Source organism: Amblyomma americanum, chromosome 10 (assembly GCF_052857255.1).
Source record: "Amblyomma americanum isolate KBUSLIRL-KWMA chromosome 10, ASM5285725v1, whole genome shotgun sequence".
NCBI lineage: Eukaryota > Metazoa > Arthropoda > Arachnida > Ixodida > Ixodidae > Amblyomma > Amblyomma americanum.
Window position 1 is genome coordinate 43106929 of NC_135506.1, and position 12316 is coordinate 43119244.

Sequence of the window (12316 nt, forward strand, 5' to 3'; positions counted from 1 at the left end):
CATGCTATTAAGTGCATTGAGTGGCAGTGCCTATCGACTCCCAGACTTCGCGCTTTACTACTGTGGCCCAATGCCTGTTAGCCAGTTTCCGAATGCGGCATTTATGCGCGAGAAACCTATCGAGGCTAATTTAATATCTTTTATGCTACTACGCGGATCCAGCAGTGACGCAGCTGGTCAATGCATGCTGCTTCTGCAGTGCACAGGCTTGAAGCAGCCGCTGGTAGCTGCGGCAGCTGCGGTAGGCACGGGCAAGCGGAACCTGTTTTGCCTACCATGCGAAAGTCGCTGCCAACATCAGCGCCACCGCATCTTCGTGACGTCGCGGGGTGAAGGAGGTCCATAGTGCACGTAGTCAAAAAAAGCATGCTTGTCGAGCCACAGCGGCAAAGGCATCTAGGCATAGCAGCGTTTTCTGAATTCTAAAAACTGACATGGCTATCACTAACGGCCCGCTAGATATCCCTAACTGCAACCAGGCACTTAACTCTAATCATTAAAAAGTTAATAATTAAAAATTATAGCTAACCAGCTTACTGCTAAAACGATCCACCGGTTTTCTGGCATCCGGCCGCACTGGTAATAATATATGCTGAAAAAGCCATATTTTTACTTCAAGAAAACCTATTTTTGATAAAGGCTGACAAATGTAATAAATGTCTGCTGGATGCACAGGAATTTGTCAATACCCGGTCAGAGACCAACAGAAGTAGGAGGCCTAAAATAGGCAGTCGATGGCATCGTTGACAGCGGTGGGGGGTCAAGTCGTTCGTGCCGTCGTTCTTCCAGACAAGGATCACTTGAGCAGCCCAAGGACTCGAGGACTCTTGATCATTGGTTAACATATCTTGCACTGATTCACTGATCACATCTTGTTTGGACGACGATGACACTATGTGGGGCTTTTGTCGCATCAGATGCGAGGCGTCAGTGTCAACCCTATGAAGGATCCAAGAGGACAGAATAGAAGGTGGGCGGCCTGACTATGGAAAGTCAAACACGGACGAGGATGGCAAGGCCACGAATCCGGCAATGTTCACGGTGGGATCCATCTTCGGGTGAACGGAACACCCAGCACCTCAACCAAGTTGTAACAAGCAGGGTTTTATTAAGGGCAGAACGAGCCGCTGATGCCAGCTGGGTCTGCTTGCCAAGTTCGAGCACAAACCACCTCTACGCCACTGTTCTGTAGCGATAGCTACATAACGGTATCATTTCCAGCCTTCAGCGTGGCTGATCACGTGACCAAGTTCCACTCGGCCAGCTGTAGCTATTGCGTAACTCCAGGTTTAACCAGAGCTAAACCGCCGCCAATTTTTTGCCTTCTGTGTAATCCGCACAGCCTATTATTCGGTTGTGGCCGCAGCGCCTCCACAACATTGCCCAGCTTCAGAACAAGCAGGCCATGCCACTGGCATTTTGGGTGAACATCATAACGCCAGAAGGAATTGACGGAAAGACAAGGGAAAATCACGCCCACAGTTTCTAAAGACGGAGGACTCGGCGCTAACGATCTTCAACCTTGCTCTTCAACCAGCACGACACCTAACTTCAGTTCGCCGTCTTGAAGGAATCCCCTGTCGTTGAGCACCCTGAGTTCGGTCCGGAATAAACACGCAAAACGGTTCAAACCGCCATCAACGCAAATGTCGGGCATCCTGGGAAGCACGCAGTTCTTCGTTGGCACCTTGTGGAGCAGTGTCACACAACAGTCTGGCGACAGCGGGAAAGAGGTTTCCTTCAGGAGGCCAAAGCACTTCAGGCGAACCTCCAAGTAAGCGAATGGTTCGAATGAGTTGTTACACGTGCCAACGGCCACCGTCACATAGCTGTCCCGTCGGTGCCACGCCATCACCTCTGCGATCGTCCAGTACAGCCCCCTCGGAGCGTTCATTATCTCGCCGCCGTTGGTCAAGGTCACGAGGTACTCCACAGCAGAACAGTCTGTCTGCCAGGGCGGCGCCCACAGAGTGCTGTCCACCACGGGCAAGCCTCCCGAATAAGAAGACACGCGCTCACAGCGAGCGATGACTGGTCGGCGTGAGAGATGTGCCTGAACCTTTTGACGCAAGTGCTCCAGCGCACTCAATGAGACATCGGCAATGCACTCGAGCTTCCGAAGCACGAGCATCTTCTCAGAGCGCCACGGTGACGTCATAGTAACCGTTCGGCTGACTCCACCTTCCGAAGACCGCCCGCCATCTTGATTTGTACTCGCCTCTGAAGACCTGTCAGATCGAGAGTGCGGCGCCAATTCTGAGGAGCCGTCATGGTCCGTCTCCATTTTTCCTGCCATCACGCTCTTCGTGTAAGCCTCCGACTTATTCAGCGAACGGGCCACATCCAGGAACTGTGCACCTTGACTCTCCAGATGTCGCGTAAGCTCGCTCATTTGGCTCTGTATGGAAGCTAACTGGTCGTTGCAAGTCTCTCTTAGTGCAGCCTTTAGTTCACCTAAGGTGTCACTCCAGTCGCAACTAGTTCTTGGGGTATCAGGTAAAGAAGGCTGTCCCGTGCCTGCGGGCAGAGTGCTGGTGATGCATCCAGCCACATAGTGTGCCGGGAGATGCTTGTGCAGGACACTCACTGCGCACCGTGGACACTCGACGGCATGAAAGGTGCACTCTTCCTCGTAGTGTTGCAGCACAGCTTTCACGGTGCCCACGAACTCACAGCCCTGCTCTTCGTTCCAGCAGTGAGCCTTCAGAAAAGGAAAAATAAAAACACAAGTATAAAAGGTCACTGGTTAGAATGCGGAAAATGTATCTGACGGCTTTACCGGGTGTTTCACCTATAAGACGCTCTGCGATTTTTTAAAATATTTTTTTCGGCGCAGCATTGTCAGCGGTGCAGTGCATAAGAATACAGCTAAGATGTGCTAACTAGTACGCTGCTCAACTAATTTTGAATAGTTAACTACTTAATTATTGCTGTTGGCCTCCTTTTTTCTCCAGAGGCCTATAGCCGACCATAAGTAATATCCATATTATTTTTTTTCGAAAACGGGGTTATCATCGGTGCTGCGGCCCAACAAATTCCGCCTATATGGCGCCAAAGTACACATGCTTTTCGAAAAGCTTGTAGGCAAAGCAACCCCTCCAGTGCATGTAACTCGTCGAAATAGCCAAGAATTTGTTGAGCCACAGCGCCAAGGGTAACTCTGTTATCGAAATTCTAAAACCTGATATGGATGTTATTCAAGCTGGATTACATGTCTCTCAATAAATAAGGAGACTGACAGCAATTGAAAAAGTTAGCAAGTTTTAGCTGTAATCTGATGCGCTACACCACCAACAATGCTATGCCAAAAAGCGCTCTTCTAACTCAAAAAGCCTATATTGAAAAATTGCAGGACATCTTAGGTGAAACACCCAACTTACACCACAGGGCCACACTCCAACCACTCCTAAAATGGGAACATGGTTCCAAGTTTGTTTGCCATATGGGCTGCCCTCACCACCGTGAAAGTGCCATATTATGCGGAACCCTCCTCGACTTTGAAGGCCTATGGACAGGAAGTTTTTGGCCGGAATGGTACTTAAGGCATCAGTATACATGAATCACTGCGTGGAATTCGGCTATGCCTGGTTAATGATTTATGACTGAATCTCTGCTTTCAGGCTGTTTTGGCTCCAGTCTCAACAGCTGTACGGTGCCTGTGGTGCCAAAGTTCAGTTCAGGTCGTATCAAGCATTAAAAAACTACTATGCAATGACTGCCTTGTCATAAAAATTCAGTACAGCTCACACCAGCCTGCCTAAAACCTAAACAAAAATAAATGAAGAAGCAACTGCATGCAATAGAATTTTTTTAGTATCCGTCGCGAGACCTGAACTGAACCTCGATATCACAGCCACTATTCGGCTGTTGAGACCAAACTGAAACAACATGAGAGAAATTCATGACTAAATTATTTACCGGGCACTGGTGAATTCCATGCGGCGATTTGTGCCCACTATAATGTCTTGCACATCATTACAAAAGGAACACATAACCAGACCTTGGTGTCCATTACTCTTTACCAGTATATGGAATATGCGTGGCTTTGGCGAAAGTGTCCCCGTACAACTATCGGTAAGAGTTAGACATCCCCATCCCCCTCTTTGGAAACATCACCTTTAAAAAAATTTCTTGCTGATCTTTGTAGCCTGGGTGCTAGAACCGTATTAGACAATGAACAGCAAATAAAATGTGAAGACTTTTCAACTGGTTCACTACTTAAGTAGAAAGAGGTGTGGTGGCAAGAGGAATGTCTGACTTTTATTTTCATGGGCCTAGAGGTGCCGACAAAAGTTTTAGCAACACAAAAACCACAAAAAGGCTTAATTTTTGTTCCAAGTCACCGCATAAAGCCACAAACAGCACTGAGTGCTTTGCATTTCTCTGAGCGACCTACAAAGTGCACTCCTCAGACATGCCCCATGCCTTCAGGCGTGATAAAATATCGCTAATATATTCACCACTCTAAACAAGCCCAGTTCTCTTAGATAACGAGAAGCTTGACGAGTTGTTTTTGCTTGTAGAACATGGCGCAGAAAAATTACGACAACACAAAGAAAGACGAAAGAGGAGCTAACTTTCAACTGATGGTTAGCATGAAAGGAATACATGCACGTCACATTTACACCTATGCCTTGAGTTGAAAGTGAGCGTCTGTTGAGTCTTCCTTTGTGTCATCTTCGTTTTTCTGCGTAATGTTCTATGGCAATACCATGCGCTTGCTTATGTGGGCTTCTTACACGCTGCCATAAAGTTTATGAACTCTAAAAGAAAAAAGAGGCATTACTTCGATGCACACCGTCTCCCCATTCTTACTAACCATAGAGGCAGCAATTATGGCAACGCCTCTTGGTAAAAACCCATTACTCTGAGGACTAAATGTAGGAAATAGTGGTACATTGGTGACCGCTATTACCATGAAACTGACACATCACTCCTGTCAAGTATTTAAGATTAAGGAGATCTTTTTAAGAAAATTTTAATCCTTGCTGAAGCAGTAAGGCGTTGACTTTATCTTTTCGTGCAAGGATTCTTGGCAGTACTGTAACGGTGCCGAGAAGGGCAAGAGGAACCTCTTTTCTGTGCCTTGCCACCCTTCTTGTTGGCATGGTTCCTTTGTAATGCCAGTTTCAAACCAGGCACAATCAACTCGAAAGCTATGCTATAGCATCCGTCAGCGTAAGGGGGAATGGAGAGAACAGGGAAGCTAACAGAGAAAGCGACAAGACGTGTGAGGCCGATTTTCCCAGGTTGGCTGGGTGGGTCCGGTGAACGCTGGTCCACACCTGTGCATGAGTGCGTTCCAAAACACGAATGGCCGGGTCCGTTCTGTCCCAGCCCTTCTGCCAACCGAAAATGGCTTTGAGGGGCAAAAGGAAAAACGAAGGGAGAGAAAAAAGACGTCTCCCTTTCTGGCGTGTTCAGCAGGAAAAATGGCAGCGCCCTGGATAAAAAGGTCTGTACGCACTAAGCCAGCATGCACATGTCGGCGAGGGAACACAAGGTGCATACCAAAAAGAGAAAGAAAGCTTTATTGCACAGGGTGACGTTAATGCAGGGCTCCTGGCATGACCTGTCGGGCCATCTCTGCACCGAGCATCACTCACCGTCAAGCTGTTCGCTCTCCTGGACGCCATTGAATTTCCGAGGCACTCATCTTCGGGGAAAGGCACCAGGTCCAGGGGACAGATCCCAATGCCCTCAGTGGCAGTCGTTCTGAGGCAGGGCTCACACAGCGCGTGCGAGCAGGGCAGCACCAACGTCCGCTTCGGAATCACACCGCACAGGCCACAGACAAAGGTGGCCGGCAAGTCCTCGGCAAAATGCGTCAGTCGCCAGTTGACGCCTAAGGTGTAGTCGCAAAGCCGGTGCCACACTCTAGGTCGCTCCGGGTGTGGCATGGCGGTACTTGTAGCGGCCCCAGGTCCTGCGGCTAACATGGTAGTAATGTAGCTGTACAGTAGGATGCAACTTAAAGGAAAACTGAGGCCAACTCAGCCCAAATTTTGTTCTCAGCAAAATGTGATTCTTTGGCTTTTTGTGGCTCGTTCGTTTGGCAAAAACCACATAGTTACTGCTGGAAATTGAGAGTTGATTTTTTTTCTTTTTTTCCACCATTTGATTTCAACTCATGACCTTGCTGATGACCTCGAGACCACAATGGACTCCATGATCTCCGAATGGGAGCGGATCACGGTGGGGTCTAACCCCTGAGATCTGCGACTAAAGAAAATATCAAATATCGCAGTTTATTTGTTAAAACAGCCGGTGATGGCTGTTTTAACTTATAAGAGCTTCGTTTTTCTGCCAAAGTACCTTCTTTGTCATTAGAATGCTATAATCAATTGATACAAGCCAACTTTAGTCTCGCCTGAGTGGCCCTTTAATCAATAAGTTGGAAACAACACCCCATGGCCGGCAGGGTGACCTATTACTCCGATAACCAATCACAGCAGCAAAAGAAATAAACATTTTAATCCTTCACTCCAGCCAAGGGCCCCAAAATTCTTGCACTTATAATTTCATCTTGTGATTAGCTTTCTGTTTAGGTAACTTTCTTCCTTGTCGAAGGGGGACAGTGCGTGGCAGTCACAAATTAAAAGGTAACTCCGAGGGTTTTTTGAACATCCTGAGTTGACAATCCCATCACAATCCTTAAAGTCTCCTCTTTAGTACAGAAAACTGCTTATCAAAATACCGAGAAGTATTTAAATCAACAAACAGGAAACCGGCATCAAAACTAGGTTTCTACCAAATGAGGACGTCACGTCACGAAAGACTTACTTATGATGTAACGGATACTGTCGCAAAATTGTAATGCTACTTGTACTGCTTGCAGTTGTATCCAACAACACTGTTTTGAATGCCTATAATGGTATGCTATTTTACGCTGCGCTGTGTGGCCCACTTCTCTTTTTTTTCTGTTATTCCTCCATGTGACTTGAAAAGCTGTTAAATATGAATTTTTTTATTTGTACTTTGTGCTTTTTTTATCCCTGTAGGCACTGCCTATCAAGCCTAATCAGGTTTTGGCAGACTTGAGTTTTGTACTGTTATTTTAATGGCCACAATAAAGTATTATCATTGTTATTATTATCACTTTTCAACAAATCACACATCTAGAGGCCGCACAGTTGTTTCACAGACACTGGGTTCGAATAGTTACAGCAACATAGACCCAAAGCAAAGTGCCAGAAGGCACCCTGCCTGCTTTTCGTGTAGGCCGCTTTGTGCCTGATGCGTAAGCAATGTGCGTTCAAATCACGCACACCGGTTACCAGGTCACGTGGGAAGAAAAAACCTCGCCTACTATGCACGTTCCGCGTACCAACGAGGCCGCCCCAACTTCCCAAATGGCACTGAAGCAAACATTGGCCCATCCAGCAAGCATGATACACAGCTTGCTGTGCTGCTGGCGTTTTGCAGTCAACTCATCAGACACGTACACTGGAGCACATAGGTATGTAATTATTCTGCCCATCAACACTGCCTTTTAACGCGGAATTAAGCTTTACTACTCCCCTCCGTAGCTTCTTCGCCGTGTGCGCGCGCTTGACTTTGAACCGATCTTGAACCACGTGACAGCTATGACGTCACTCAGCCGCCGCCGCCGAAACCGAGCACTGGATTGAATTGGCTGTTGGGGAAAGGAAATGGACCCGCCGCGGTGGCTCAGTGGTTAGGGCGCTCGACTACTCATCCGGAGTTCCCGGGTTCGAACCCGACCGCGGCGGCTGCGTTTTTATGGAGGAAAAACGCTAAGGCGCCCGTGTGCTGTGCGATGTCAGTGCACGTTAAAGATCCCCAGGTGGTCGAAATTATTCCGGAGCCCTCCAATACGGCACCCCTTTCTTCCTTCACTCCCTCCCCTATCCCTTCCCTTACGGCGCGGTTCAGGTGTCCAACGATATATGAGACAGATACTGCGCCATTTCCTTTCCCCAAAAAACAATTACTATTATTATTATTAAAGGAAATGCCGCTGTACCTGTCTCACATATCGGCGGACATCTGAACCGCGCCCTAAGGGAAGGGATAGGGAGGGGCTGCATGAGAGAAGGAAAGAAGGGGTGCCGTAGTAGAGGGCTCCGGAATAATTTAGACCACCTCGGGATCTTTCCGTGCACGGACATCGCACAGCACACGGGCGCCTTTGCGTTTCGCCTCCATCGAAACACAGCCGCCGCGGTCGGGTTCGAACCTGGGTGCTCCGGCTCAGTAGCCGAGCGCCCCAACCACTGAGCCACCGCGGCGGGCCCGAAACCGAGCACTCGCCTTCGTTTCTATAGGCCGTCGGCGTTCATTGGCTTTGGCGGTGACAACGTTCTAGACTCCGATGATTTGAGGAAATTGAAGGGCGCATAACTGACTCCCTGGGTTTGTGGGCATTTCATTCGCGCTTTGAGGTATGCACGTGGTGGTGGTAAGAAAGAGATGTGGGCTGCATGCATTAGCGCAGACAACGCTGTGGCAGGCACGCGACATTGCAGCAATAGGCCGCACCGTTCATTGAGTGACCAACCTCTCGCGATCAACCATAAACTGCCGTCCGGCACTGTCACCTTACCTCCTTCCGTAGCAAACGCGACCGGCCGTTATCTGCAGCAGCGATGAAACATGAAAAACAATGCCGACAGAAATGGTAGCGATTAGCTGGTATAGTAAACACTGCCACGCTTTGCCGCGATGCTTTCAATTTGCAGAGCACAAAGCTTTTGTTTGCATGCTAGTTTCTCGCGTCACTTATCTTGTTATCTACACCGCGTCGACGACGGACCGCGCACTTTTGAGCGAAAGAAAAATTTCGCTCATTGTTGCCCGATGGCTACAGCAACCAGCGCTACTTACGGCGGCAGTGTTCAGTTGAGGAAAGTTGTGTATAATGCAGAACGTTCAAATCTCGTGGGAGCAAAAAAATCACCTCTTCATTCATTTTTAACAGTGCAAACCTTTATACGGCGTATTTATTAGATGTGATGCAAGAGCGTACAAAACAGAATGCACGCGTAGCAAGAGCTTATGCGAGTACGCCGTAACAATGCGTTAGGTTGCGCACAGCACGCACTAATTAATAATAATTGTTTTTTTTGGGGAAAGGAAATGGCGCAGTATCTGTCTCATATATCTTTGGACACCTGAACCGCGCCGTAAGGGAAGGGATAAAGGAGGGAGTGAAAGAAGAAAGGAATAGGTGCCGTAGTGGAGGGCTCCGGAATAATTTCGACCACCTGGGGATCTTTAACGTGCACTGACATCGCACAGCACACGGGCGCCTTAGCGTTTTTCCTCCATAGAAACGCAGCCGCCGCGGTCGGGTTCGAACCCGGGAACTCCGGATCAGTAGTCGAGCGCCCTAACCACTGAGCCACCGCGGCGGGGCACACGCACTATGGGAAAAGCTGCTTCATACTCAAATGTAGTACTGTCTGCGTCAAAAATGTACGGCCCAAGGGATTTGCTTTTGGGACACGCGGTGTGATTTGCTTTGAATCGTTAGCGGCAAGAATCTCTCAAAGTTGAGGCAGTTGGGGGGAGACCTCATCATCGCTCCTTTGTAGTAGGGACGTACAAGGGAGTGGAGGCCCTTACTGCGCGGCTTAAGAGCTATTTATGTAACCCCTTGGGCCGCGTATTCTTGACGCAGACTGTACGTGCCACAGTCCGTGGCTTTGGCGTACGGTTGCTGAGCCCAAGGTCGCGGGTTAGAATCGCCGTCGCATTTTGATGAAGAAACATGAAAACGCCCATGAGCAGTATCCCTGCGAGTTAAAAGGCTATACACCAAATTTTTGCTTGCGTGTTTTCTTCTTTCAAACGAAGCGTTAGACATTTGTATGCCTGAAGCACACTGTGGTATTCGTGTACGGCTGCTAAATAATTTAATTTCTTGACGCTGTTTCGGTTTTATCGACCGAACGAGGACTGTGACGTCAAGTTGATGTTCTGGTCACGTGACCCTCCAAAAACAAATATAATCACTGACAGGTCATTCTTTTTTTCGTTACAGGTCATGGAAGAGGCTGGATTAAATGTCGTAGTGAATTAAAACTACATATCAGAGATTATATGTGTTTTCTAGTGGATCACGTGACCAAAACATCAACGCGACGTCACAGTCGTCGTCCAATCGATGAAACTGAAACAGCATGAGAAGAAATTCAATTTAAGTTATTTAGCGGTTGTAGGCAAATACCACTCAGTAATCCATGTATTCTAATGTCTAACACATTGTTTGACAGAAGAAAACGCGCAATAAAATTAGGTGTCGAACGTACTTTAAAGAACTGTGGGTGGTTGAAGTTAAAACATAGCCCTTCACTTCGGTGTCCCTCATAGTCCACAAGCAGCTCCAGGACTTTACCACATACTTTCCATTACTTCCAAGCCCAACATTGGTTGCAAACATATGTGCTTTCATCCAGTTTTACACTGCCTATAATGCAGAAACTCAAGAGATAAGGGCACAGCCCCCCTGAAAATGGTGACCCGACAGACTTTTGTGAGGGGTGGGGGACGCCCATTTCACCTGTGGTGATGTTTCTACATCTGCCGGAAGTGGTTCTAGGCGCACCGAATTTCCATTTACATAATCCAGCTGCAAGCAGATGACGTTCCATTTAGGATTGAATGGTTCCAGCTGGAAATGGGAACTTTTTTCACCTTGGCACGCAATTATCAAAATGTTACGTGTGGAGCTTGTAAGATCTGGAATGATCATTCCTTGCCCGAGTTAGGTGGCATCAGTGGGAGAAACAGCAAAATGATGACCATCAATAATTTTTTACAGTTTACTTGCTAGATGACAAGCTGTCCCCCATCGTCCCGACAATGAACAATGAAACTCAAGGATTCAACAGTTTAATTTGGGTCCCGGATCTACACAGGTGCTTCAGCATTATGCAAGTCACAAAAGGACAAGACATCCCAACCACCGCCTCCAGTGCATGCATATTTGCCTCCTACAATATTATTGGAACGCACCAGCTTAGGAATTTGCCTAATATAGCCTTGCTGCTAATAGAGATTTACCACAAATCAAAAAGACAATTTGACGCATAGCCTACATACAGATTGCACGAGGTTCTGCTGCAGCCACTTTATGCCGACACGTGCACAACTATGCAATGCTTCATATGTAATCTGGTGCATTCACCAAACACAATATCAAGCTGACCTGCAAGAATATCTAGTTTTGTTGAAAGGTGCAGCCCTTTTCAGCTGTTGTAGTGCTGTAGTAATCAACCTGCAAGCAGTATATGCAGTGCACTCACTTCCACTCCACAACTTAAAGGTAGCACAATTTGAAATACCAAAAAGTATCTGCATGCACTGCTATCTTATGTAATTATGTATGCAATCTTCAGGGAACATGTATTTTTGCATGCCGATTCTAAATATATTCCTTAATAGCATATAAAACAAGTCCTTGTGTACCTACGCAGCCATGTCACGAAAGTTTCTAGAGAGCCTTTAAAAAAAACAATGCTGCAAGAAACTTGCTTATATGCATGCCACCGGTTCCCCTTGGCATCAAGGAAAGCAATAAGGGTAAAATTATCTTGCCTATCATAGAAGTTGAGTTGCGAGGCTTTGAAGTTGCCACTTCAGAGACAGGGTGAAAAGTTTGTATCCCCGTTTCTGGAGTGGCAACCGTTATTGTATCTCTTGATGTCAAGAGGAACTAGTGGCATGCATTCGAGTAAGTTCTTTGCAGTAACATTTCTTAAAATATCTCTAAAAACTTACATATTGTATAAGTTTACAAGGAGTTCGTTTACATGCAACATTTAGAAACATGACACAAAAATGCATGTTCCCTGAAGATTGCATACTTGTGACTTCCTTGATTAAATTTTTTTGAAGAGTAGGGTCTGCCCTTAAAACCATCACCCCAATGCCTATAACTAAACTACCGTAAAAACCGGAATATAGGTCGAACTTTTTTTCAAAAAACCATGGTGAAAAGTCGACCCCCGTCTTATATACCGGTCATTGGCGGAAAAAATACGGAAGTCTTGCAACAATGGGTGGCTGAAGTCAACAGCCTTTATCACCATCGCCATCAGCAGCAGTGCCACCATTTTGCGTTTCTGTAGATGCAAAGCGGAAGCTAACGGCAATTTACCGTCGCCTTCAAGAAAAACACGATTGAGTACGAGGAAGCTCACGCGAACCTGGCGGCACAGCGCGAATTTGGAGTATCCAAAAAGAGCATTCAGTACTGGCGGAGGCAGAAGCTGCGTATTACAACTTGCAGCAACCAGAAGAAAACATCATTTCGTGGGCAGACCGTAGTGTATCGAGAATAGGAAGGAAA

General features: G+C 47.1%; 1 protein-coding gene across 2 annotated transcripts; it reads right to left on the reverse strand.

Annotated features, from left to right (window-relative positions):
- Positions 1-356: 356 nt before the first annotated feature.
- On the reverse strand, positions 357-8809 carry LOC144106331 (uncharacterized). 2 transcript variants are annotated; one of them, XM_077639108.1, is made up of 3 exons: positions 8567-8809; positions 5607-5932; positions 357-2701 (listed from the first exon to the last, which is right to left on the reverse strand). In XM_077639108.1, exons 2-3 carry the CDS (start codon positions 5898-5900, stop codon positions 1517-1519), a joined length of 1479 nt encoding a protein of 492 aa, XP_077495234.1. In that variant the 5' UTR covers positions 5901-5932; positions 8567-8809; the 3' UTR covers positions 357-1516. The 2 variants fall into 2 exon arrangements, with proteins under 2 accessions (XP_077495234.1, XP_077495235.1); XM_077639109.1 differs by having other exon boundaries at positions 363-2701; positions 5607-5926; positions 8567-8770.
- Between the last annotated feature and the right edge of the window lie 3507 nt (positions 8810-12316).